Source organism: Cyrtonyx montezumae, unplaced genomic scaffold, assembly GCF_038088225.1.
Source record: "Cyrtonyx montezumae isolate F1298 unplaced genomic scaffold, pur_monq_1.0 scaffold_1, whole genome shotgun sequence".
Taxonomy (NCBI): domain Eukaryota; kingdom Metazoa; phylum Chordata; class Aves; order Galliformes; family Odontophoridae; genus Cyrtonyx; species Cyrtonyx montezumae.
In genome coordinates, this window is record NW_027071825.1 from 2,045,285 (window position 1) to 2,073,042 (window position 27,758).

General features: G+C 45.3%; 3 protein-coding genes across 3 annotated transcripts in view; all 3 read right to left on the reverse strand.

Moving 5' to 3' along the window:
• ATG4C (autophagy related 4C cysteine peptidase) overlaps positions 1–27,758 on the reverse strand; it is a 307,949-nt gene that overhangs the window by 97,380 nt on the left and 182,811 nt on the right. The window lies entirely within an intron of this gene.
• ALG6 (ALG6 alpha-1,3-glucosyltransferase) lies at positions 621–19,388 on the reverse strand. Its single transcript, XM_065737227.1, has 15 exons — positions 19,317–19,388; positions 18,347–18,458; positions 15,092–15,176; positions 12,166–12,255; positions 11,198–11,286; positions 8,885–8,967; positions 8,116–8,180; positions 5,698–5,883; positions 5,052–5,187; positions 3,008–3,093; positions 2,342–2,426; positions 1,882–1,952; positions 1,426–1,494; positions 1,099–1,297; positions 621–883 (listed from the first exon to the last, which is right to left on the reverse strand). The coding sequence occupies exons 2-15, from the start codon at positions 18,426–18,428 to the stop codon at positions 689–691; spliced, it is 1,521 nt and encodes a 506-aa protein (XP_065593299.1). The 5' UTR covers positions 18,429–18,458; positions 19,317–19,388; the 3' UTR covers positions 621–688.
• FOXD3 (forkhead box D3) lies at positions 25,434–26,996 on the reverse strand. Its single transcript, XM_065746015.1, has one exon. The coding sequence runs from the start codon at positions 26,630–26,632 to the stop codon at positions 25,448–25,450; it is 1,185 nt and encodes a 394-aa protein (XP_065602087.1). The 5' UTR covers positions 26,633–26,996; the 3' UTR covers positions 25,434–25,447.

The following is a 27,758-nucleotide window of genomic DNA, read 5'->3' on the forward strand; positions in this document are numbered from 1 at the left end:
GGTTTATGCTTTCTTTATGTACAGTACTTTGCATTGTCTGAACTACTGGTCAGTGTCGGCTGCAACACGCTGCAGATCACTCTGCATTAAGAGGGGGAGGGTTGTGCTACATCCCTGCAGCCCACCTCGTGGCTCAGCACACAGGTCACCTACTGGTGAATGCTGAATTTTCTCACATCACATGAAGCATCAGCTGTTCTGCTCAGACCACAGCAGCAGGAGCTCCGAGCAGCAGCGTGGATGAGCTGCATGCAGGACAACACTGTGTGCATCGATGAACTGCAAGGGCAATTTGTGTTAGAGAACAACCGAGCAGGACAGCTTACAGAAACCACTCAGCAATTACCACTCACCTGCACTACTGTGACCTACCTGTGCTTTCTAAGCTGGGAAACGTGAGCAGCGTGCTGGTTTGCTAACACAGCCAGGGTACATTAGCATTCATTCAAAATTTGGTCCTTTATTAGGCAACAAGTATTACAGTTCTGAAGAAAACACACCAACTTTCACTTCCAAGTACTCCTCAAAATACCCCTTCAGAACAGCTGTTGGTCACAGCCAAATCTGCAACGCCTCCCAGTTCTCATTAGCTCACAGGAATTGTAATCATGAACAGTCCACCTGCAACGCCACACACCGTTCACTAAAACCTCCGCCCTTCCATAGGTCAGCCCACAGACTGCACAGGTTAACTGGCTTTCTTCTGGTTCCTACTGTTTGAGTCCCAGAGCATAATTATATTAAAATACGCCCAAAAGAATAAAAAATGTAAGCAAGAAACGCTGGACACTAATATGGGGAATAAATCCGGGAACTTGTGTGGAGGATGCACGGCAGCACTCATCACAGACAGGGCGCCCATCAGGGTTACAGAAAGGAGGAACTGTAAGACACAACCACGCATTAGCTTGCACTGATTTAACACCTCGCCCTTACTCTCATTACTCGGCTGCTCTGTGTTCTTCAGACATCACACAGAAAACAAACTTGGCATTCCTCCACCCTGACACAACACGGCGCCTCGCTCACAGTTAGAGACGTACAGTTGCTTCATGGAAGTATTGAGGTACCACGAAGAGCCTGACAAGAGCTACTCACCAGATTCCTGACAACCCTGGGGAACGGCTTAAACCAAGAGACAAAGCCCCGCAGGGACAGGGAGAACGGCTGCAGCTGCAGGTCCTTCACCGAGGTCTTGTCAAATACTGCCAAGGAAGCCTCGCAGGTTGACAGGAACGCCAGCGTCGTCACAGCGTAGGCCGAAAGCAGCCCGTCTTTCAGGAGAAGAGGCAGCAAACTGTCAAGACAACGACCGCAGCAGTGAGCGCACGCTGTGTTCCACAAAGCGTAAAGAGCAGGAAGGAAAGCGCCGATCCGCCGCGTCATTGGGGAGGACGCTAAGATGACATTCGGTGTCTGACTCACCTGAAGGTTGATACAAGTAGAAACCACGTGGCCATAAAAGGGATTTCATTTAAGATTAAGCAGACGGGTCTGAAATAAAAGAAGAAAAACAGATAGAGCAACACAGCCGTGCTGAGGAGGGCCTGGGGCAGGCAGCACATGAAGCACTGCACAGGTGCCCCGCTTCCCTGCTCCTCCGGGCCTTACACAGAACCACACAACTGCAGGGGTGGGAAGGGACCTCTAGAGATCATCAGGTCCAGCCCCCACACAGACACTGTGTCCTGCAGCATGACTCGGGTACCAAGCTTGCAGTGGGGAAGGCCAGCATAGCTGTATTCATATGTTGTCATGTACAAGCTACTCAGCAAAGCAAGCATGTTATCTAACATCAGCTTTATCCATAAGCAAGAAAGCAGCAGGCAGTAATAAGATGAAGGAGATCAGAACATACATACAGAAAAATAATTTACTTACACTGACACTAGAAGAATAGATTTTTCATGTACTTGAAAGGAGAACAGGAAAAATGACAACGCACCACTAACCTTAGAAAGGGAAACCAGAGATACATTAATGTCTGCGAGTGCAGTGCTTTAGGTTCTCTGCTGGCATAGACTTCGTGTGAATGCATGAGCTAAACGATCTGCTTTTTCTAATTAGCTGCTACATTTACTCCAGCACAATTTGCAAGTACACAGAGCTGCTTCTGTAACCATCCATCCATACAGAAGCCCACCCCAAGCCCCTGCTTGAAAGCTCACCCAGAATCACTCAGAAAGCACTTCATGCAAAGAACCCCCACACTCACTGAGCTCCAGACACCACCTCAACACATAACACCTAAAGCACCAGGAACAGCCAACGCCCACACTGCTCTCACACCAGCAGCCACAGGTGGACAAGAAACAAAGAGCAATTAAAAACATACACTTACCAGGGCTAGTTTAAATCCTCGTAGAGACGGCTGGACAGTTAGCTTTATACAAGTAGGAAGCAGGCTCAGGAACGTTACAGCAAAACTAAGGAATTTTGCAGGGAAACTGGTTTGAGTATTTGAGTCACTGCTTCAGTTATATCACATAATCACTTCTGAAATCTCTGTGCACCTTAGGAAATTCATAGCAATCTTCAGAAGCAAAAAAAATCACTCATGGAAACACAATTACAGACGGACAGCATGGAATGGTCCCCATTGACAGAAGTGCTTTTGAAAAAGGAACGGTTTCCATCAGGATTTCAGATCCTGTGAATCTAAACTCAAACTGCTCACTCATCTGAAAAACAAGAGCTCCAACTTCTGAGAGCATAAAAAGTTGTAATTATTCTTGGAAGAGGAAAGCACTCAGACTGTAAGGCGGTCTCTGCCAATTAAGAAGCTAAAAATCACTAGGTGAACAAGCAGGAAATTTTGCAGATGTAAGTTCTCTAAACAGTACTTGGGGAAACATTTATCACTTGGAAGAAAAACACAAAGAAAACATTTTCTCAAGATTTTAAACACCACTTCTTATGTTTCTTGAAAAAAGTTACCCATTTTGGAAAAAAAGCAAAACAAAAACTGCAGATCAAATGTACCTAAAACACTTCAGCTATGTATTACCTGAGTTTGAGCTGAGTCTGAGGTGATACTATGTTCTTTATCTTAATAAGGACACTTAGGCTGCACCAAATGTTGGCCACCTTATCCTGGGGGAGAGAAACAAACAAGCAGGAAATTAGTCACGAATAGCACCACGAAGCCTGTGGCAGAAAACTGTTTGAGGGAAGGAGCTTTTATGTTAACCATTAATACTTCAAAAATACACTCATGAATATACATCACATTCTGAGGTGTAACTTAAACGACTCTCACACTCAGTCAAATATAGAAAGGTACAAGAACTCAGCTGAAACATATTCTAATGCAAAATGGTTCTCCAGCATGACAGCTTATGAGTTAAGCCACGAGGCCTCACATGCCATGAGAACAAGGCTCTGAAGCCACCTGTCCCTAGAAAAGCCCTGATTAAACAGTGGGGTATATGAACCCTTTTCCAAACGTGAAGAGATTCTGTACAGTCACATTTCATTACATACCTGATTGTACTGAGCTGTGCTTACTGCTTGCTAGCAGTGACAGAGTTAACTGCTAATAAATCAAGAAGTCTAAAGACATTAGCAGTTGTGCTAGGATCACTTTCAAAATTAAATTTGTAACTACAGCTATCATGCTCATGAAACTCATCCCTAAACAGCTGCTTGAAACACAGCTGTGTAGACATAACAGCAAGAAAGCTACTAGCACCAACAACTGAGCCACCTTCCTCATTTGCTCACCAGCAGTACAGAGTATGTGCTTCAAATCTGCTGAGGATTACAAGTGAACAGAGGGTCTGGCAGCACCAGCAAACACACAAGACGCCTACTTAATAGCCAATCTGATTTTACAACCATCAGCATTTGTTACTGCTTCTGTAAATGGGAACCAATTCAAAGAACCTGTTACATGCACCCCAGTATAAATTTACTGCACATTGCTTACGTGGACAATTTCTCATTTTATCTAGATTAGCATCCAGCAGGTCATCCCCTCATCCACTCAGAAAATATTTGGGCTAATATTAGACTAAAAATCCTTCATCCTTTTCAGGCTCACTGCTTATTGTCACTTACAAATGTTATTTTTAAACTTTGCACTGTATACAAAAAGAGTGGTGACAAAAACCTTTTAGATATAAATTCCAAAGAATTCCCAAGGAATAGGGTCGCCCTTTTTCGGGTTTATAGAGAAGGTCTTTTGTGTATTTGTTTATTAAACAACAACATGAAACCACAGAGAATATACTCCGAGAACTTCAATGTCACCGAAACAAAATGCTGCCTGCAGTACAGCAGCTTTAACTTCAAGAAAAAAGTGAGTTGTGCTATTATTTAGATATAAAGAAGATATAAAGAAAATCCAAGATGAACCCAATGTGTGTTTGCTTAAATCCCTGTGACATCAAAAGAATTGAAATTCAGAGCATGAAGCTCTGGTTCAACTTGAAGTTGAGAATTTGCTTTTGCAAACATAAGTTTTGTACCACCTGTGAATAAGTCACTGCTTTACTGGATTAAGGCTGCAGCACTCAGCTCCTCACAGTATGCAAGTGTTAACAGCATGAAGGAAAGGAAAACAACAGTTCTACATCCTCAGGGGAAAAAAAAAAAAGGAGGAAACTTGCAGCAAAAGTACAAGTCAGGTTAAACAGGAACATCTACACTGCACTCAGAACAGTTATCTTAAAAAAAAAAAAAGTCCTGACAAAAAAAGCAGAGCAGAATCAAAGAGACCAAGTCTGCTAACATTTACAGTTATATCTTCTGACACTGTCAATTACTATGGAATCTATCTCAATGGAAAAATGTATGGATTGAAGTATGAGTTTGATGATGGGATAAGTGTTGTCTACCCGTATAATATCCTGGAAGATGCCAGCTGAGCTGGGGTTAAATACTGGATTAAATAACTGGCAAGAAACGACTGCTGAAGAAGCCATCTCAAATTACTAGTTCTGTGGTGTGTCTCCCACATGAAATCCCCAAAGGTCACGATGAAGGTTTCTCAAGGGATCTAAGAATACAGAACATTTGCAGCAGGGTGGGGGAGAAGAAAACATGCATGCCTCGAACAAGCCTCGGTCAATGGGAAAGAGTCTTCTGAGTACTTGCATGATTTGTTCCACATCAGTACAGAATGGGAGCCAGCAGACAGCAAAGGAAGCCACCACTGTCCCTGCTAATTTAGTTAACAACAGTAACCTGTGATAAAGAGAAAAGTTTACATCAGAGAAGATAAAGACAGCTACTCTTAACAAATGTCAGTTCTTACTTTATAAGTTAAGTCTTTTTTAAAAAAGAGAACTGAAGGTAACAAGCCTGAACAAGAAGAGTCACCAGTACCACAGGAAAAGCTCATCATCCCCAGATTAGCAAGAACAACTCCATGAGAAGCGGAGAGCTACTGCTGTCCATCTAATCTGGTTGTCCATCGGGTTGCCCATCATAGCCCACATTTAATCTAGCAGACAGAACGCAGAGTCCTGAGGAGAGACAGCTTAACAGATTTTGCTATCTTTACGTGGAAATACTTCACGTAGATCTCAACAAGAAACACTTGTTTTGCAGGAGAAGAATACATTACGACAAAGTATCTTCCACTAGAAATTAATTCAGAAATGAGAAGGTACGAATAAGGATAACCACATTCTCAGTGTCAGGCTGCCCAAGCATATTCATGAGCAAAATCAAAAGGTTTAAAAAGCCACTTACCCCTTTCCTTTCAGTCCCTTCTTGAAACACTTTCCAAGTAAGTAACAAAAGAAAGGCAGAGAATGGTAGAGTTCCATTTGCTTATAATTTAAGGCCAAGCAAAACGCTACCGACCCCAGAAGGTCCCAGTCATAAGACAAGCAAAGCACACCCCACAAGGCAAATCCAAGGCTCACTGAGTTGTATATGTTTTTTTTATGTTAAGGACAAGATGTATATCTCAGTACTGGAAATAAGTAACGAGTGCCCTGAGGGACAAGGAAGTTTTCCCAAGTTTTAAAAACCACATCATCAGCTGTGGCTATTTTCTTCAGAGAAATACTTTTACTTCTATTTAAAGCCTTTTTATTTATTTATTTCTAAGACTTAAAGACTGCATTTGTGTTAGTTATACATGTAATATGCCAGACGACCAAGCTCTGAGCTAAACTAGTGACAAAATGCAGGAAGATGCATCAGAAGAAACACTTTTTCCATGGTATTTCCATAACTGAAGATGAAGCTTTCACGAGCCCCTCCTCTCACAAACATACTACAAGAATATTCAAGTGTTGATAAGGAAATTGTGTATTCTTGACCTCGAGGACTGCTGGGGTTTTTTTTTTGTGCATGTAATATTACATTCACAACACACCCTCATCCACGAGGAGGACTCAGTGGCTGAAACTGTACAAACCATGAGTAAGAGTTACTGAAAGCAGTTACATCACCTGGATGTTGAAAACAGGCTCCCAAGTTCAGCTGAAGACTGAAAGATTCAGTTACTATTAGAGCACTTCTTCTACCCTTACTTTCACAGGACAGCAGAAACTAGAGGTAGGCTTGTATTCTCAGACATTTCAAAAGACTTTGTTTTCTCTTTGTCATTATAAGTAGCTGTGACAACTCATTCAGATCACCTAAACTGCCTTCAATCCACTCAAATTTCCCATCCAAAAATCACCACAGATATTTGAGATCTCATCAGTTTCACACTGACAAATGGTTAAACCAAGGGCTGTGATCTTTAAGGGACTTGCAGCAGCAGTTAAGGTTAAGTAAACCTATTGACTTCCTGGGAGCTGGTGACAAATAGTGAAGTTATTCACACAGTCATTGGGCTGGAAGAGACCACAGGAGACTCTGCAGCACATCGGTCTGCTCTACCTATGCCACTACTGACATCACATTTGCTGGATCTTTTCTTAAGGAACTTGGAGCTGCAGATTCCACAGCTTCTACTGACAACCTACTCCATCCAGCACATCGTTGTGATTCAAATTTGAAAGATTTTTCTACATCTATAAAAACCAAATACTTCTTAGGTTAGCTTAGGGAGATTACTTCTTATTCTGTACACCATAAGAGAAACACACCCCCAAAAAAAATGAACACCAGACAGACTGTCTTCCTTTTTGTATATCTCTTATACATCAGAAAACAAACCCTGGGCCTTCCACTGTTTCACCAGCTTCCCTCATGAGCTACATCCATCCCATCCCTGGCTGTGCATGATGTCTCTTTAAAGATGATCTACACCTTTAGGTCAGATCAAAAACACGATCTCAGAATTCCTGAACTGTAACTAAAATATCCAGCAGTACTATGATTACTTTTTTTTTTTCCTTCCTTCAAGAGCTTCTTTCAAAGATGCACTGCCATCCATAAGGCAGGATCATGGAAGAAAAATACAAATTAGTAAATTACTGGATTATCAAAACTTGGTTTAGCAGATGCTGTGATTTAACATCCCTTGGAATGCTTAAGTGCCCACGTTTATCAGCTGCAGGATTGTGTCCCTGTGTTAGCTGCCACTGAGCAGCACAGCCTGGAGGAGCCAGCTATCAACGTTTACTTGCTGATCAATGAAGCAGGTGTAAGAACAGAAACCTTATTAAAAAGCCCCACCTGTGAGGGTGCCTACCACCAACACTGTCTAGTTAGCTCCATGACATAACTCAGGTGGCTAAGTTCTAAACGAGTAGGCATTAAGTGAAGGGAATCCAGTCTGGAGTAACTGCAAAGACGGAATGGTCCACTTTACAGATACAAACACTCTGCACCACCGTGCTTGACATGCTCTTCTGCTACCAACAAGATCTCAGGCTGTTCCCTTTCCAAACAAATCACAGCAGCACAAGCCATCACTCTTTTCAGTCATAACACCATTGACATTTTCAGCAATAAAGTGACTGACAGAAACACAAGCTTGAGGCACAGAAAGAATACTATGCATGTTTGGATTGATTTGTCCCAGCAGCAACTCTTCATCCCCAATACATTCCAGACGTACGGTTGTCTCTACCAGTCCTGCCCTGGGGTAGGCAGAGGCCCCTCAGATGACTTCATGTGCCTCCCTCCAGCAGAAGACAATTACTGAAAGAACAGCGTTACTTCATAAATAGAAACTCCTTTCATTTCACTGCAAAAAAAGGATACTGGAAGTGTCCGTGGTCAATAAGAATGAGGCCTGGATAAAGAAGTATACAGAGAGCACTGGAAATCTGGAAGGAACAATCAAAAAATATAAAAAGAAAAATATAAATAAGTTAAAGTATTAGACATTAAAACTTATACTACTAATCCAGTAGATAAATTTGCCCCTCCATGGTGCATCCTAGACATGAGATGCACATATGGAGTCTCTCTCTCTCTCCAGAGAATCTTCTGTCAGTAATATTTTGAGGAATAAAAATGGATAAAGAATTTCCGAAAGAAAATACTGAACGAAGACCAGCCTGCTCATTGCAAAACAGCTCAGAAATCATCCATACCCCTCTTAAATCTCAAAGCCACTTCAAAAATGGGAACAGTTCTTATTCCAGAAAAATAATGTTTTGGCCAGAAGGAGCATGCAAGGCACAGCAGTTCTTAGATCCCCCTCGTGCCACAGCTCAGATCTTGTTTTTAACTGTCCAAGTGATAAATTCAGAAAGAAATGTAATGCAGTAGTTCACAGCTACTAAACTTCAGTGCATCTTGTTATTGTTATTGAAGACATTAAAATAATTGCTTTAAAATAAATTAATGGCTTTTTCTTTTTCTTACTGAAAGTTGCTAATATGAAATACAGATTGCAATCAGTTTGATGTGAATTGACACCATCAGTGCTCTATACATTAACTCTCACCCCGGTAAACTTCTATCATTTTAGCAGCACTGCTTTATTAATTTAGGTTTTTAAATTACACAAACATCAGATACTTGCCTTCTTTTTAGTAGATGTTTCCTTTAAGGAATGACAATATAAAATAACTGCAGGAATATAAATCAGCAAATCAGCAACAAACACTGAAAAGCAAAGATGAAATTCACATCAGAATCCTCCCACATAACTCATTTTAATACAATTTGCACTGCACCTTTTCATCTGGATGGTGAATCTTTGACTGCTTAGTTTTAACTGCCTAATGTTCCACATCTTGCTTTGTATCCTGCCTAAAAACTCATAACTACACAATGCTGGAGTCAGACCTGTTGACTATCTTTGAATGTGGGCTTTGCAGCTGTATCTTAATGTGCAAACTCTATGTTGGACACTCAATTCGACTGAAGTTCAAGTGGCAGGTGGTTATAGTTTCAGCTGAATATGCTTTTCCATCATCTTATGTTGCATTACAGCACGTTCTGTTGCTTTAAGGATAGCTCAGGTTGGGCAATTGCACCAAATGTAACACTGTCCAAATGTTTTAAGCGAGACAGTGTAAAAACATAGGCAAATAAACATTAGAATACTCAAAAGTTCTCCATTAGAATAAACAGAGTCATTACACTTGAAGGGACAAAAAGAAATTGGTCCAGATAATTCGACCTTGGTAATGTTCCTAACACTAACATTTCTGATGCCCAAAGGCTGCTGCTTCCCTGTGCTCAGCTGTCTTGACTTCTGGCACAGCCTCAGTCAATAACAGGGCACACTCTAGTTCCTCACATGCCGAAATGAGAGAAGGCATTCTTAATTCTCAAAAGAAATCAACTACAACTAGATCCAATGAAATTTTTTTGTCAGAATATACAGTTCAAAGCCATAACAGGCTTCAGATTATAACAAATTCCCAACTTATTTTTACATAACTATTACCAATGTGGCCAAATGGACTAAACCAGTTACTCGGTTTTCATAATCTGTGCACAGCAAGTAGATGTAAGATGGTCAGTGAGACAAGTACCAGCAGGTTCATCTGCCCAGGATTATGTCAAACCCATCAGCTGAATTCTTCTCGATTGTTGCCTTGAGAGCTTAAGCTTACGTTATTTCTATACATAGGTTTCAGAAAATGTGCAATTACTCCAAGAGGAAAAAATATACTTTGCATTTTTCATCACAGGCTTTGGAAGAAAATATTTATAAAGTTATCAGTTACTAAATATTTTGTAGATTTAAGCCACAATTAAACAAAGATACCCAAGGCATTAGCAAAACAAATACATCGGCACTTAAAATAAAGGTGTAACACCAACAGCTGACACTGAATGTTCAGAATCATTTTAATGCATTATTTTAATGGCTGTTGTGTAAGAAGTGCTTGTCAGTCCTCCTAGATCCATCAGTGGTTTATCAAGTGAGTTGATTTCAGAATTAATACGGACCATTTCAAGGATAATTAAGTTTTAGAGATTTTTTTGTTTCAATTCGATCGATTATTAGAGACCAGACTGAGAGGTTCATGAAGTACAGAAAAGCTATTGATGAACAACAAATTCTGCCACCGTAATCAGAAAGCATTTTGTGGAACTCTATTGTTACACAAAGCAAAGGACAGATTTAAAAATGGTAGAAAACAGTAACAAGATAATTTGGCATCTGTCGTTGCTCTGAGAACAGAAGTTCACTGGACACAGTTTGCTGTCCTACTGAAAGAGCTCATGAATTCAGATAGCCACTTTTTTTCCCCCCGCAATTGTTTTACTCTTTTCTTTGTCAGAACAGTTTGAAAGAATCCAATGGTCAGAAAAGTCACTGCACAGAAGTGACATTTAATATAGAAGCACTAAAATACATTTTTATTTTTTATTAACACAAATTTACTTCCAGAAAGAGGCAACCGTAAAAAAAAAGTGACATCTTTAAAATATCAAATATCTCCCACTGTCAGGTAAGGTAATAAAATCTCACAATGAAGATCTTTCAGCCAAAACCAGTCTACATGTGAAATAGATGTATATATATATATATATTAAACAATAAAAACCAAGCTAAACTGGACTAATTCTGTACCTATCAGAATAAAACAAAAACAAAAAAAAAGTGTCAAACTGACAAAAAAATAACTTCACTTTAAGGCTCTTGATCAGTTTGGCTGAAAACTTATCTGCATATTTAACACTCTCAGCTTTACAAATGATGGTAGAAAAGAACAGAGGAGTTTGGTTTATAACACATGGACCTGGCAATGCCATCCAAATCAAAGAACGGAGCAAAACTGGTGAGAATAGAGGCGTATGAAATTAAGCATGCTAAATTAGTAAGCCAGACAAAACTGTGATCATCCTGCATCCTAAGGAAATATAATTTTCCTACCTGTTGTACGCATAAATAACTTATGTGACTGACTCTCATAACCCCGAGATGTGTGGAGAGCAATCCAATCAGGATTTATTAACTTTGCACTGTAAAACAAAGTACAGACACATCAAAATGAAGACAGTTCTCATTTCCCTTTACACTCCCTTCTGCAATAAAGATGACATGCACAGGAGCATGTTCCAAGAATTAAGATGAATGAGAAGAAGTATTTCAAAAAGCAATAGTGATCAATGAAAGGTTTTTGTCACCACTAGATCTGCTTATACTGTAGAATTCAGCTGCTTAAAACAAAAAAAAATGGTAAAAAAGTAATACACTATTTGTTAGGACAAGCTAACTACCTCCAGTCTTGTTCCACTGACTTTTAAAAAAACAATTGTAAATACCTTTCATGCTTAAGTATTAAATATAAACCATTTACAGTTCACATAGATGCCCCACATAACTGTGCCCGTGCACTTTAACCTACATTCTTATTCCATAAGTCTCATTCCAATGGCAGTAAAGCTCTTGTGGAAAAAGTATTCCAACAACAGAATTCTATTTACATGATATCCAGTCATCAAATGTCACTCAGGCTCTCAATACAAGAGAGGTTTCCCATGCAATGCACTCAAACCCTGCAATACTTTCTGTGCATTACTGAACTGACAACAGCTTACAAGGATAGATGAAAATCCAAGTCACATCCAAATCTGATAAAACTGAAGGACCTAGCAAAATAACGTAATCCTTCAGCTCCCTTTACAATAATTAAAGAAACAAAAATAGCAGTATTAGCTTCAAGCAACAGGGTTACACATTTTATTTATTTCCCTGGCTTTAAAGTAGCAAGCAGTATTTGCATTTCATCAGTTTGACAGCTTTCAGCTCCTGTTCTCACTCCTCAGGGAGGAGGGAAAAAAAGTGAAATTGGTGTTTTGCGTTCTCCACAGTAGTAAATACTTAAATAATGAACTTACATGTAAGCACACAGAAAACTGTGATAAGCAGTAAGAGGTGGATAATCAAGGCCCCAGTACAGCAAGTTGTTATCACTTGTATTGAAGTACCTAAGGAAAAAAAATATATATATCTACATAAATATATACACGTGTATACATAGAAAGAAGATTCCACATTTCCAGCTTTGTTTTTGAACAAGGAAAAGACTGAACGTTAAACCAAATATTTTTTACCAGCATACTCAACATTCAAAGATGTTAACTCCCTTTTATCTGCTTTACTTTACACACACAAGTGACAAAACAAAAGATTCAGAATACACTCATCTGTGTTTGCAAAATGGAAGACCTAAAAATCAATCAAACAATGGCTGGAGCTTCCTTACCTGAAGGGGAAAAAATCCTTTACACAAACTGCATTTGGTAAAAATCCAGAGATTAAGACAAAGCCTGCACAAAATCAGCACCTACAGCTCTAGGTATTTATGTGGAAGGCTTTGCATACCCACATAAATACCTACAAACAATGTCTATTTTTCATGCATGCTGATTACCCCCAGAAGACAGTGGTCAATTTGACAAAAAGGAAATAGAAACAATGCAATTAAATGGAAATTTCAGAAGAATAAGGAAAATAATTGGTGAATTCCCACAGCAGACCCAGAGTACCTTTTTTTCTCCCGTGGACTTGCAAGGCATGTTCAATACACAACAGCTTCCAAACAGTTACAATCTACCTGCCACTCTTGCATAGTGTAACTTAGCAAGCAGAGAACAGCTTCTGTGCAACATACTAACACTGAAAAAGCCACAGTGACAGTTACACCTAGGGAAAACAGCTCAGCAGAAGTTAAAAAGTTGATACCAAACTGTTTCACAGATAAAAGACAGCGTAGATATGGAAGGAAGTAAGCCACACCAGGTTTAGTGAGGCAATTTCATCAGCATGAATGTAAGAGTCAGGAGATAGAGAAAGTTTTAGAAAGCAAGCCAAGTTTGCAGAGTAATGCCTCCTGAATATAGCCAACAGGTCACGAATCTCAATCAGTTATGCCAGCCACAATCACTGTACCTGTTTCTACCTCAGAGGAAAACTCAGGAGGACAATGTGAGAGACACAAAGAAAAAGGATTTTCCTGTGTGTAATTCCCTCATGCCAGCACGTCTATAGGAGGCTGACAGCAGCTAGAATTAAGTCACCTCCAAATGAGAAACAGAGGGCCTTATCCAAGAAAAATAGAAGTTACAAAAATAAGGCATCAGATCCTTCATACCTTACAGCAAAAAAGACTTACTAGTCTCTTCTAACTGCCAAGGGGCAAGTTCTTGCATTTTCCAGTTTCTCCCTTCAAACACAGACAATTTTTGACATTCATTATTGTAAATGATGCTTCTTGAATTCCTTATGAGCTCTCTGAAATATCTTATAAACTCATGATAAGTCATATTTCTTTGAGCTGCATCTCTGCTTCTTATTCTACCATTCAATATTGCTCATGCCAAGGCAGTTCCGATTCTTCATAAACATTTTAGCAGCGTGCCACTTGGAGGAAAGCTTTCTGGTTAAGTTGCATGTTGTTGTTATTTTACCTTCCATAAACTCATAGTTCTAACAAAAACCCAGTAATGCTTAGTAAAAACAAAAAAAAAAACAAACTCCAGAGATATAATTGGCAGTATAATAAGAAATTTTAATAAGAAAGGATGTTTTTTACATAGCTTTTAATACATAATAAGAAGATTTGAAGATAGAGAGCTACTTAAATTCTTATTTTGGCATTTAAAAAGAAATTTGTTCTGGAACACTGGAAACATGGATGGAATATGCAGCTATGTTACCCACACAGGCCTATGTAATGGTAATAATGACACAGTGAAAAAAATAAATCAGGAGATCTACAATCTGATAGGACTGCATTCTGGTAAGAGAACTGCTCTATTTACTTAAATAAATTTACAGGACATGTGCTTGCTGCACAGATAGCTTTTCTAAAAACTAACCAAATAATACTAGAAGCAATTCAAATCTCATCTTCAAATCGGAATGCTTTTTTTCTCCATGTACCCGAGTACAGTGTCCCTTGATACTGTGTATTTCTGTAATACAGGAGAGGAAAGAAAGCTCAGCTTTCTTGTACAAAGCAATCCCTCACGTGTCAGCTGAAATGTCCTTTTCCAAAGTCCCACGACAAAGTACCACACTTCTCTAGAGATTTCCATTTCCAAAGCAGCTCCAATGTGAAAATCTTCTGTTATAAAACAAAGACCTAATACACCAAGATGGAGATGCCCAAGTGGCAGCCCATAGGCTAAACGCAGCCTGCAACACAGCCTCATCTGAGCCCTGGGAACGCCCAGAAATAACGACTGCCATAACTCTTAACATTGAGTACATGCAGTTCTGCTTGCAGAGCAGATCAAAGCTGCCAACTCTATTATTACATCAGCTCTTCATTATCCCAACTCTGGCATAATGAGAGGTTTAGGCGTCCCAGAAAGAGTAAAGTAAAATGACAATATAGCTCCTATATTGTGAATCCCAGAGTCACATGCACAGTTCCCTATAGCAATAAGCTTGTGGGATTGTTCCCATGTATTTACAGAAATGGAGCTGAATTCATCTTCTATTCTGTGGTATTCAATTCAAATCAAAAGGGGAGCTTCAAGGCGGTGAATACCACCAGTCAGAGTGGCCTCCTGAAAGCTAATAACTAGCAAGTTGAAGTTCTAAATTTTAGCATGTTTATTTTGTGAAGAAAACGGTATTTAAGTTTAAGATCCAGGTGATATTATACCACTAGAACATATTTTTAGAATAGTTCTGAGAACAGTAAAAGATACGGCCGACATCTCAGATGAAGGTTTATTTAAGTGACGTGTAAAGCAAAGTTTCATTCCATTTACCCCTTGGTAACCTGAACTATAACATAACAGCACTACGTACCACTGTTTGACGGGTAAGTTGTAAGTAACTTCTTGCCAGTGTCTCTGAGCTTCATAGTCTCCATACATAGGTGGTTTTCCTGCACCTAAAAGAACAAATTACAGTATTTATGAATTTATTCTGCTTATACAGACTGCTTTTCCACCAGACGTGTATTTGCATATTCTTATAATAACAATTTTATTCTCCATTCTTCTATTACATTTAAGAACAAAAGAGAAACCTTATCTGTTTTACAGTAACAATTAAAAATAAGCTCCACATATCCAAAAAGCCAAAAGAACATCTCTGTGATAAGCATTTATCAAGATATCTCAGTGTGAAGAATGGCTTCCTCATCAGGCAAAAAAAAAAAATCATTACCAAGTGCAGATGAAAAATGTGGCACTCTCTGAAGTAACAAAACAGGCACGGCAGACACCTTGCACTGATTTTGCACGAGCTACATTTCCTCAGTCTGCAACCATAGTCAAGGCTTCAGCCACGCCGTGGTACCTTGCCATTGCTTCTGTAATTAACAACCAGCCTTCTTTTCAAATCTGCTTAGAAGCAGCACCTGCCAAAAACCCCCAGCTCCTCTCCCTTCCTTCTGTTAAATTGTTTACGATGCAAACAAGAAAATCACATACACTGCTCCTTACTTCAAGGCTCTTAACAGTTAACACAAGCCACTTATTAGATCAGCACATAGAACAGGTTTAGAATATATTTTTTTCCATCCAGAACTTCTAAATAATAACTGCTCCATTTTGGTTTACAGGCATTGGTCTCACATTTTTCAAATGAGTGACTGTTAGATAGCAATTTGCAAAGCAAATTATGTTAAAGGATACTTTTCACACACGCACACATAAATCTCTCAGGAAATCAAGAGCTTTCCTCCCATGGAAAAAAAAAAGCTTCATCAGTGCAAATACTTTAGCTGTCTACTCTACCACGATTTCTTAACATAAGCCTAACTCTGGTAATGGCAGAATGTTAAGCATCTTTGATCACAGTTTATTTACTTCTACGAACCTCTGCTTACTGAGAACAGAAACTGGACTGATTGCACTTATGTTAAAACATCAACACTACATAGACAGAAATTTAAGAGTTTCTTTAAAACATAGAAAAAGTATCTATAGTTTTTCCCCCCCATGAACTATGCTGGTGGAAGCCACACAAGCTCAGATACCTTCTATTTACTTCTGAGTAGCTGAACAATAGGAGTCTTATCTGTGTCCATTCAGGAGCTAAAATCTAGTGAAGTGAAGAACCTGTTATAGCATTACTAAAATAGAAATAATGTGTCATCCAGATTTTAGAGCCTCTGTAGCACACACACACAATTTCCCTTCTTCAGAAAAAGGCATTCATTTCAGAAAGATGAAATGAAACGCTCTCAATTTACAGTAGTCTTAATCAGTTCTATTATTAACAAAAAGCAAAACGTTAAAGGTCTGATGTTTCCTTTCTACAGAAGTATTTAGCTTCTACTCCTTTAGCAGAAACTTCATAATTGCATGAAAACCTCAGATACACAAAGCTTAATTTTTCTCAGTAATTATGAAACACCAGCTAAGGTCATCATAATTAACCCCTCAAAACCAGGCATTAGTTATCTGTTTTATTCCCATCATGACCCTAATTCTAGAGAGAGATCCCAAACTATGCTAAATAGCAAGCAGCAACAGAATGGAAATGACACCGCAATCCAACACTACCCAGTAAATTAGGGCAGAATTAACCTCCTTCCATCTGGTCATCCATGCGACACACGAGTTCTGAGTATGCTGAATCAGCACGACCACCAGAGCCTGCCTCCGAGAACAACGACTACTTCTAATCCTCTCAATTATACTGCACTCAATGACAGAAAGCAAAAAGGGACCACGTCAGTTTAGGCATCATTCTGTCCAATTTCTTCCTCGTCGCAGTAATCAAGGTCTATTACACGTAAAGGAAATTAAAGCAGGGTGGTGGGAGGGAAGAACTCTAGTGCACTTATGCATTTGGCAGCTCTAACATTCAGATTCATTTTTTCCCCCACAGGCAATGTTGAAAGTTAAACACTGTGTTTTGATCATTTGCTGGATTGGATTACATTCACCTTTTTCTATTCCTAAAGAAGTTATATGGTTGCTCTGTTTGAGACAAGCATGGTTGTTCTGTATAAAATAACTGTGTGCATACATAGATGTGAAAAACAGAAAAATGTTTTAATTCAGTCATTCTTTTAAGACTCTCAGAATCTGGATTGGTTTGCAATTCTGTTCAACTTAGGAGAATCTAGTTAGTAATGTAAACATGTGCAGTGCAACAGAAATTTACTATCAGTCAGCAGCACAGAGACTGTTTCTCAGCACACAAATGGACAGAAGTGAGCCTCCAGTACTACAGAATGGATCTTTTATGAGGGCACTTTCAGAAAGCAAATTAAAAGTAACTATGTAAGAAGGTATACATGCAATTTCTCTTCAAGCAAATCCCTCCACGTAAATAAAACTCAGGAGTTACCAGTTCAAAAAAATCACTGGAATCTTACTGAAGAGCTCAGGGGACGAAGCTCCCAATTGCCTCAACAGCAAACTGGAGCTGAATTTGACTGAGCTTGTGATTCTTTTAGCTGATGGGGACTGAACATAACGAGGCATTTAAAAATAAAAACCCACAGAGAGCAATCTTTGCGCACACGCAGGCTAAGCATTGGAATGCCACTGAGAGGTCTGAAAAAACTTGCTAGCTCTTTGCAAGCATTAGGAGATGGGGAGGAGAAATACTCATCTATTAAAAGAATGTAGCTCTAGTTCATGTTGTAAACAACCTTAAGTAAGTACAGCTACAGGACACAGTGCAATCACTCACTCCACATCACCTTTATACCATCTTCATTATCACCAGCACGGTTTAACTAAATTTACGTTAAGGTTATATCTGTTCTAGAACTTAAAGGACAAGATTAAACAAATTTATGACTGGACTGTCATAATAAACTGCACCTACAGGAGTAACAAAAGCATTGGGTGGACAGCCTAAAGCATTAGTGACCCTCCCCCAACCCTAAGCGGCTGTGATATTTATCTTTCTGAAGCAGTCAATGATAAGAACAACGTACCACACAAGTCTTAGGGAAACAGGCCCTAAGCCACGACAATACTTGAAGCAGCACACCTCTTCCTATGTATTATTTCATATGCAAGTCTATTTTAATTTACCACAAGCTCCATAATTCACCTTCAAGTGGTTGTTTTACAGATCGTGAACAAGAATTACCTGAATAAGAACCAAGCGATACAGTCCAGCGTACAATAAGTGCCAGCAAAACAGTAATTGTCATTAAGCTCCACTTCTCCATAGCTAGTCTTTGTAACAAGCCAAAAGGTGCCTGGGAAAAAAAACAACAACAACACAAGAACATTGCTACAGCACTGTCTGGTTTTGTTTCTCAGCCATTTCAAGGCATCACTGACAAGTTCTCCTAATTCTGAGCTAGAAGCTGGTCATAAATCCAACAAACTGTGTTAAAACAACAGCAAAAATAAGAGTAAAAGACTTCAAATCACTCTGAAGAACTCAGCTATCAGAGGAAACGTACTCTGTGCATACACGTATGTAACTGCGCTTCACCTTAACAAGCTCTGCACAATCTGTTATACACACATAGCACGTTTCACCTATGACAAAAAGATGGTATCTTCAGTAGCTCATGAACTGGTATTTGTGCCTGAAAGAGGAAAATGTCTTCAGAGAAATAAACTGGGAAAGGAAAAACGGACCAAGTGTCGTTAGTGAGTGTAGTTTAAAGCAGTGAATATATGGTACTAAGTCAACGTCACTTAATTCCTGGAGTAAAACCAGCACAGCTGAGCTATGGAAAACGAAGGTCTAGCAGAAGATTCTGTCGGTTTAGTTATTTGTGCAACAGTAAATGCCGGCTCCATCACACGCATCAACCTTGGTTACCAAGCCATAGGAAACGGAGATCCCCATCCCCAGCAGCGGGGCGAGGGGCGGAGGCTCCGTGAGGGCTCCCAGGAGAGCCGCCACCACACGGCTCGGCCCTTCAGGAACCAGCACCAAACCGAGAACCCGTCTCCTCTCAGCACGCCGGTTGGCAGAGGCCCGCCGGTTCCCTCCTCCCTATCAGGACGTTCCGCTCATCAAACCGCCCGTCACGTCCCGTCCCGTCCCATCCCACCGCGCCCTGAGGCGAGCGGCGCGCGCCTCCCCGTTCCCGCCTTACTGGACACCACGGCCACGCGCGCGCGCTTCCGCGTTCGAAAACACTTCCGGCCTCCGCCAGGCCCTAAGGCGGCGCGGGGCGGAGCAGTGCGCATGCGTGCCAGCCTCGCGCCTGCGCAGTTCGGCCCGCGGTGCTGGCTCGGTAGGGGCGGCGGGTGGCGGGAGGGATGGCCGTGGGGTGACCAGGGCCAGGGAAGGGGGGGCTCAGAGGCGGGTATTTTTTATTATTATTATTATTATTTTGTTTCTTTTTATAGAAGTGCGTGCAGGAGGGTTTGTTCTTCCGCAGCGCCGGAGCTCTGGGGAGCAGCTTTTAGCGGCTGTGTGTGGGAGCTGGGAACGGCAGGTTCTGCTGTGCCCCATTCTGCTGTGGGCCCTGGGGTCCTCCGTAAGGCCTTGGCTGAGTGCGTGCCTCGGCCTGAAGAGTCCCACGTCAGCTGCCTCCAGCCCTTACCGGTATTAGGAAGCACAGCCTCTGTTGTTCTGTGCCCTCGTACTGCACGTCTGCCTGAGGGTAGGGTGTGCGATTTGATAGAAAACAGGTTGGTTTTTGTAAGAAAGGACACGTGGCTGTGTTCTCGTGGCCAGGCTTTCCCCAGCAGTTGGCAGCAGTGCTCTCCTTGGGCTGCGATCCAAGGGCTAAAAGAATCACAAGGTTGGAAAGGACCTACAAGATCATCCAGCCCAACCGTCCACCCATTCCTATTGCTACCACAAGCTGCTGAACCACATTTCTAACTCCTCATCCAGACACCTCTTGGACACTGCCAGGGACAGCTGCTCCACCACCTTCCTGTGCAGGCCATCCCAGTGCCTGACTGCTCTCTGAGAGAACTTTTTCCTTATGTCCAATCTAAACCTCCTCTGATACAACTTGTGGCCATTTCCTCGGGTCCTGTTTGTTGCCTGGGACAAGAGGTCAAGCCCCTCCTCATCACAACGTCCCTTCAGGAAATTGTAGAGTACAAAAGGTTGGAAGGGGCTGGGATGGGATAGAGTAGGAATAAAGCAAAATAGGAGATGGAATGGGATGGAGTGGAATGGAATGGAACAGTTCAAAGAAACCTACAGAGATTCGCTCTGCCTGGCCACTTGAGGGCTAACCAGCATTTACAGCACAGACCCAACCCATTGAAACTGGTTCATTACAGGTTTCAACTCGAGCACTGCGAGGCGGAGGTGTATGGCCAAGGAGGATCTGATCCCACTGTCATAAAGTGAACATTAACAGAGCAAGACTCCATGAAATAAAACTCTCTGGATATATATATGTTTTAAAGTGCTTGGGTTCTTCCCAAAATGCACAGGCGAATCATACTTGAGTTTAAATATATTTGTTTTTAAAAGCATATTTAGCATTGCATGGCACTGGAGATGCCTTTTTTCCCCTTGAAGGTTCCCCAGTGCAGTAACACACATTTCCATCATCCCGACTGTTTGCAGTAGATACAGACATCGCAGTGCTGCTTCTACCTGCAGCAATCACAGCATCCCCAGCACTGCTCGCCTTGGAGTGTCACCCCAAGCAGGTGGGCACGAGGGGACAGGGAGCTCGTGGCCTCACTCAGGTACACACAACGATCGCACCCTCTGCCTGACGTGTGTCTGGAGCCATAAACCTCATGACAACGACAGATAACGTTTTTTTTTTACATCTATCTGCGAGTAGCTGCTGAATTAAACCCAGCGCAGGAGATGAAACAGAACCTAAGGGGCGTCTGGGGGGCGATAGATCCGTAAAATAAACATAATCCCAACGTCACATCGATTACAAAGAAGGTGAGAAGGCAGGGAAGGGAAGGGGGCAGATGCTCCCGGGTACGAGCGGCGGACGCTCGGCCCTGCCGCAGCTCTCTCCTCACGGCGGTTTGGCTTCGGGTGTCGGGCACTCTCTCTTCTTTCCCCCCTGCTCCCCCCAGGGGTCCCCCGGCCCCGCACGGAGCTGCCCCTCCCCCTCCAGCTCCCAGCCCGGCCGCACATCCGAGTGCATTATTTCAATTAGCAGAGCGCTCTTTGTTGCAAGGTGAAATCGTTCTCTCTCCGGGAAAGGTTTTTATTGAATGCCTTCTAAATACTTGCATTGGTCACGTTGTCTGGAATTGAGTCTCTGTCACTAGTATTTCTGCGGTGACATTGACCAGATCAATGACTGGAAAAGGCATTAAGGACACATTGATACGAGCGGGGCTCGGGTTCGGTTCTCAGTAGTAAAGAGAAACCGATAACGAGCGGATAAACGGCTTTCCTTAACCCTTTGCGCTCTCGGGAGGCTCCAGCAAGTTTGCTGGGCTCTTCATCCCATCCCTGCGGGTGACGGAAAGCAGATCGCGGATAAGGCAAACCCCTGCCGGGTAGCCCAGAAATCCGGGGCCAAACGCGGTCGGAATCGGGAGAAAGTCGCTCCCGGGGCCGGTGGGAGCGGGGACGGTCCGCGGCAGTGGGAAGTTGCTCCCGGCTCCGCCCGGGGTCGGGCTGCCGAGCCGTGCCGTGGGGACGCTAGCTGCAGCGCGGACACTGCCCCGGCCCCGATCCTCACGCATCCTGCTTCCCCAGCAAGAGCAGAAGGTGCTTGCAAACACCAGCCCGACCTGAGGGAAGACGGATCTGATAATTATTCTCCCCCGAAACACCAGCACCTCATAAAAAGTAGGGAGAGGGAGGCTGAGATTTGCCGTTTCGCGATGCCCACGCGATACCCGGACCCGAGAGGGGACGGCGATGGCATTCGGCTTTCTGCTTCTTGCCTTTGGGACGCTGACACTTTGCCCCGGGGAAGTGGGGATCTCACCCAACCTCCAACTCAAGGGCGCTCCCGTTTTGCGATCTTAATAACGTCGTACGTTGTCGGCTCGCTTGCCTAGCCCTGCCTTGCTGCTGACCGAATCCCGCATTACCGAAGTTAACTTAGTTATTCAAATAGAAGAATAGAAGGATTTACAATGGAAGGGGAAGGTTCTACCTTCCTGACCTATTTTTCATTTCTGATTTAGAAAAAGGCGAGATTAGCATGGAGATGGCGTTCTCAAGGACCTCGCCACTATTAAATAGACTGTTAAGTGCATTTTATGGCTGCGGAGTCTGCTCCCAGCTCAGTCCGGGAGACGCGCTGAGTTCATCCCTACCTGCTACATTGAACACTCACTGCCGCTCACGCTTTCCGCGGGCGTCACACCTCTGCTCTGTGTCTTTTAAGTCCGTAGCGTTTAGCGTTTAGGACCGGGAACGCGATCCGATCCCGGAATGTGCAATGTCCCCCAGCGATCCGCACTCCCAACGCGGATCTTCCGCGGCCCCAGAGCTGCGCGGCTGAGCCCCTCCTCAACACCCCCCCCCCTCTTCTCCCCCGTCCCATTGCTGCGGACCTAAAGGAGGGAGGAAAATACCCCTCGCCCTTGGGGTGCTTTTGTCCCTGAGTAGAAGATCCCTCTGCAATAAAGAACCATTTTAAAATAACCACAAAAGGTTGTTCTTTTTTTTCCGATTTTTTTGTTAAAAGCTCGGTACCCGTAAACTTTGAGCCGGGCCCCGAGGGGATGGCCCCGACGGGTCCGTCCTTTCCTGTTCCCGAGCGATCCGGGCTTCGGGGCACCGGGACTAAACCTCGTTGTATCTTCTCTGAATGAGGCCTCGGCGGTTGTCATAAATAATCGCAGGGGTCGGGGCTGGGGGGGCTCTGAGTAAACTCTCCGGGCTGCGGAGTGCGGTCATTTTCCCAGTGCTTAGGATCTAGTTACTTTCAATACACCCCAGAGACCAACATGACACGTCTTATACTAATAGGCATCTGTCAGCGGCCGCATCAAGTTTGGCCATATGCGTCGGATGGTTTGGGGAAAGGAAAAAGGAGAGGACGGGGAAAAAGAGAAAGGGAAAAAGTAGAAAAAGAGGTAGGAAAAAAAAAAGGTGGGGAATAGGGAGAAATAACGAATGGAATGTAGGGGGGAGAAAAGGGGAAAAAAGAGAAAGGGAAAAAGAGAAAGGGAAAAAGAGAAAGGGGAAAAGAGAAAGGGGAAAAGAGAAAATGGAAAAAGAGAAAAGGGAAAAAGGAGAAAGAAAAAAAAGAGGAAAGAAGAAAAAAGAAAGGATGTAAAGAGGGAAAAAAGAGAAGGGGGAAAAGAAGAGAAAGGGGAAAAGAAGCGAAAGGAGGAAAAAAGAAAGAAGAATAAACGAAAAAAAAATAAAAAGAAAGAAAAAGAGATGAAAAAAGAAAAAAAAAGAACAGAGAATGGAGAAAGAGGAGAAAAAAAAGAAAAAAAAATAAAGAGAAAGGAAAAGCCGTTCTGTGTCGGGGTCGGGGCGAGTGACTCGCCGCCCGCTGCGGGCTCGGGTCCCCCCCCCCCCACGCCGCCCCCCCGGGGGTCCCGGTGCCGGTCCCCGCGCCCCCTGCAGCCCCGCGGCGGCACTGCACCCCCGAGCCCTCACCTGCCCGCCGGGCCCCGCACTCCGGGGCTGCCCTTTTCCCGGCCGCGGCCGCTCCGGAGCTGCTCCGCCGCTGCCGTCCGGTGGGGAAAAGGCGGCGAGAGTGAGAGGAAGGGCTGCGGGGCCGGGAGGGGACACCGCCGGTTCCGCCGAGCGGCACACGCCGAGCCCGAGGTATCGCTGCTATGCGCGGAAAGACGAAAAGAGTCATTTTGTTAAGCAGCAAAAGGCTCAGCCGTGGGATGAGCCCGTTAACCGGCGGCGCTGGGGAGCTCGGCAGCTCCCGGAGCCTACAAGTGAACACAAACCGGGGCTCCTTCCTCTACTTATTTATTATTTTTTCCCCGGGGTGGGGGACACATTAAAAACAGCCACCGGTGCGAAGCCGTGGGCCGCGCAGAGCAGCTCAGCTCCGCTCCCGCGCAGCTCAGCGCGGTTCCCGTGGCCGCGCGGTGTCGGAGGGGATGCGCGGAGGTGTAGAGATGGACTCGGGGAGAAATAACCCCTACGGCTCCGCGGCAGAGCCGGGAACGCTTTTTCTTTTGTTTTGAGCTGCGGTCCCGCTCCCCCCTCACTCCGCTCCCCGCGTCCCAAAACGAACACCGCGGATTTTGGGGGGCGGAAAAACAAAACCCACGAACGCGGCCAAAACGAAACTCGCGATGGCCAAAGCAGCGCTGGCCGAGCCCGGCTCTGAACACCGCCGTGATTTCAGCCACAAAAACCGCACGGAAGTGTGTTATCTTTTTTTTTTCTCTCTTTTTTTTTTTTCTCGGGGCCGTCCCTTCGAAATGAGCTAAAAAACGCTGTTCCGCGGAGCCGCTCCCCGGCACTCGGCGCTGCAAACGAAAACTCCGCTCTGTGCCACCGCTCCGCGATGTTGTTCTCCCGCAAAAGAAACCGGGGACGCTCGGGTCGCCCCTGCGCTTTCACTGAGAGCCATTCCGCTCAGAAACAGCCGTGAAAACCGCACCGCAGCGCTCCCGCTCGGGATGGGAAGGGGCACGGTCCGGTTCAGCGCTCCGGGCTTCGGCAAATTCCTACAATTCGGGAAGAAAAAACAAAAGCAAAATAATAGCAATAATAAATAATAGTAACGAAAACACAACGAAGCGCGGATCGGATCTCTCGGGTCTGCCCGGGGAGCGGAGTTTGGGTTTGGTAGGAAGCAGAACCGGACCGGCAGCGCGATGCCCGCGGAGGTTACGCGGAGTAGCGGCTCCGGAGCGGGAGGAGCGCTCCCGCAGCCCGCGGTGTCGGCGCGCACACGCACACGGGCGGAGCGTTTGAAAAATTTATTTACAAAGTTGTGTACAACACGAAGGGATAACATTTAGAATACATATATTCATTCATATATAAACAGACTTCTATAATAGAACGACAGCGTTTTCCTCCTTTTCTATTTTTTTCTCCAATTTTTTTTTTTTCGTTGTTGTTCGTTCGTTTAATATTTAAAATTTCCCCCGCTTATTATTAATATTTTTATACATTATTTTTTTCTTTTACCCCGTTCGTTCGCTTATTTCAGATAAAACCGCTCGGAGCGCCGGAACCTTCAAAAAAAGCGAAAGCCCTCACGGCTCCTAAACGCGACCGTCACTTCGCCTCTGTTAGAAAAATAAAAACCCCGAAAACGACCTCCGCGATTTCCCAGAGATATGTCCGGGGGGGGGGGGATCACCGCCGCTCCGGGGGTCACCGAGCCGGGGGTCACTGCGCCGGCCACTTGGCCTGCACGGCGGCGGGGGGCTGCAGGAACTGCCCCGCGATGATGTTGGTAGGCACGCTGAGGATGGGCGCGATGGCCGCGGTGGTCCTGGCTAACGCCAGCGGCTGGTGGGCCACCAGTCCCGACTGCACGGTGACGGGAGGCCGCAGGAAAGTCTGCGCGCTGGGCGCCGAGCTGGCGGCGGGGCCGCCGATGATGTTCTCGATGCTGAACGACGGGCGGCTGCTGGGCTCGGATTTCACGATGGAGCCCGCCGCCCCCAAACTGCTGAGCTGCAGCTGCAAGCTGGGCCCGAGCTGCGCGTTGAAGGCTTTGCGGCTCAGCTCACCCGACGGCAGCAGCGGCACCGCGGGCGGCAGCATGGGCCCGACGGGCGGGATGTAGGGGTACTGCAGCGCGGCGGGGTGAGGGTAGGCGCCGGGGGGGAGCCCGTAGGGGCGGCCGTAGGGGCCGGCCAGCCCGTAGGCACCGAAGCCCTGCATCATGAGCGCCGTCTGGTCCCGCAGGTGCTCCTGTTGGTGCCGCTTGAAGCGCTTCCTCCGCCGCAGGAAGCTGCCGTTATCGAACATGTCCTCGGACTGCGGGTCCAGCGTCCAGTAGTTGCCCTTGCCCGGGTTGCCGGGCTCGCGGGGGATCTTCACGAAGCAGTCGTTGAGCGAGAGGTTGTGGCGGATACTGTTCTGCCACGCGGGGAACTTCTCCCGGTAGTAGGGGAAACGGTTGCTGATGAACTCGCAGATGCCGCTGAGCGTCAGCTTCTTCTGCGGGCTCTGCAGGATGGCCATGGTGATGAGCGCGATGTACGAGTAGGGCGGCTTCACCAGGCTGCTCTTCGGCTTGCTCTGCCCCGCCGCCGCCGCCGCCGCCGCCGCCGCACCGCCGCTCGCTCCCTCCTCGCCGCCGCCGCCGCCCCCTCGGCCGCCCTCGGGGCCCGCCGGGGCCGGGCTGCCGCTGCCGCTGCTGCCGCTCTCCCCGCCCGCTCCCGGCTCGCCGGGCTCCGCCGCCTCGTCCAGCGGCAGCCGCGGCAGCGCGGCGGGGCTGCGGGCCTCGCCGTCCCCGTCCTTGCCCGGCGCGTCGTCTCCCTCGCCCACCACGTCGATATCCACGTCCTCGGCCGCCAGCGCGGTCTGGCCGGACATATCGCTGCCGCCTCCCGATAGAGTCATCCCCGCTCTGCGGGCCGCCCCCGCGCCCCTCTCCCCCAGCGCGGGGCCGCTACACCCGCGCGGCTCCGCTGCCGCCCGCGGCGCCGTCCCCGCGGGGCATGGGGGGGCCGCGCCCGCTCCGCTCCCGGAGATCCCCCCCGGTCACCTCCGGCTGCTCGCCCCGCTCCCGCCGCCGGGCATCGGGGCTCGGGCGGCGCCGCTGCCTCCCGCCCGCCGCCCGCGGGGCCCCTCCGCTCCACCGCTCCGCGCCCGCGGCCCTTCCGCCGCCGCGCACCGCTCCGCCGTTCGCTCCTCGCTTTGCGTGCTCTGCTCTGCTTTGCTTTTTCTCTCTCTTTTTTTTTTAATCTTTTTTTTTTCAGAAATCTTCTTTTTTTTTTCTTTTTGTTTTTTCTTTTCTTTTTTTTTTTTTTTTGGTGCTGGTGGTGCTGTTGTCGTCGGTCGGTCGCCCCCTCGGCGGAGGGAGGTCCCGCAGCCGGGCGGGGCGGGGGGGCAGAGGCCGCGGGGCGGTGCGGGGCCTCGCTCGGCACTTCGGCGGCGCGGCGGGCCGGACTGCCTGATAGATTACTTTCCCGTTAAAGATATACTCGGAGGCGGCGTCACGTGGCCGCGTGACGTCGGGCGCCCCGCCGTGAAGTCACGCAAAACTCGAGGTGCCGCCGCGCCGTCAACAAAGAGCCGCGGCCGCTCCGCTCCCTTCCGTCCGCCCGCCCCGTCGGGGCTGCCGCGCCCGGAGCGGTGCTCGCAGCGCTCGCAGTCAACGGGGCCGCGCTCCCACGGCGCTTCTCCGCGCGTTCCCGCGGGTGTTCGGGCTTTTCAAACGGCAGCGGCGGCGGGGAGTGGAGCTTCAGAGGTGGCCATTGATTATTCTGTGAGATTAGTTGCAGGGAGAAATAAAAAAGACGTAAAACAACAGAGGGAAATGATAAATAAAGCAGCTTTTAGCCTGATTTTTTTTCTTCCTTTTTTTTTTCCTTCTTGTTTTCCTCTTTTTTTTTTTTTACCTTTTTTTCTTTTCCTTTTTCTTTCCTTTTTTCTTCTTCTTCTTTTTTTTTTCTCTCCTTCATTTTTTTTTCCCCCTTCTTATTTATTTTGTTTTTCCCCAGAGGTGTTAACGACTTAATCACTG

Bases quoted from the DNA above. Each gene is read 5' to 3' on its own strand.
- ALG6 (XM_065737227.1), bottom strand. From the start codon at position 18,428: ATGGAGAAGTGGAGCTTAATGACAATTACTGTTTTGCTGGCACTTATT. The intron at 8,181-8,884 runs GCAAGTATCTGA...TGTTCCTTCCAG, and splicing joins AAACATCTACTAAAAAGAAG to ATTTCCAGTGCTCTCTGTAT. The intron at 5,188-5,697 runs GTAAGTGGCTTT...TCTTTATCACAG, and splicing joins AAGGGACTGAAAGGAAAGGG to GTTACTGTTGTTAACTAAAT.
- FOXD3 (XM_065746015.1), bottom strand. From the start codon at position 26,632: ATGACTCTATCGGGAGGCGGCAGCGATATGTCCGGCCAGACCGCGCTG.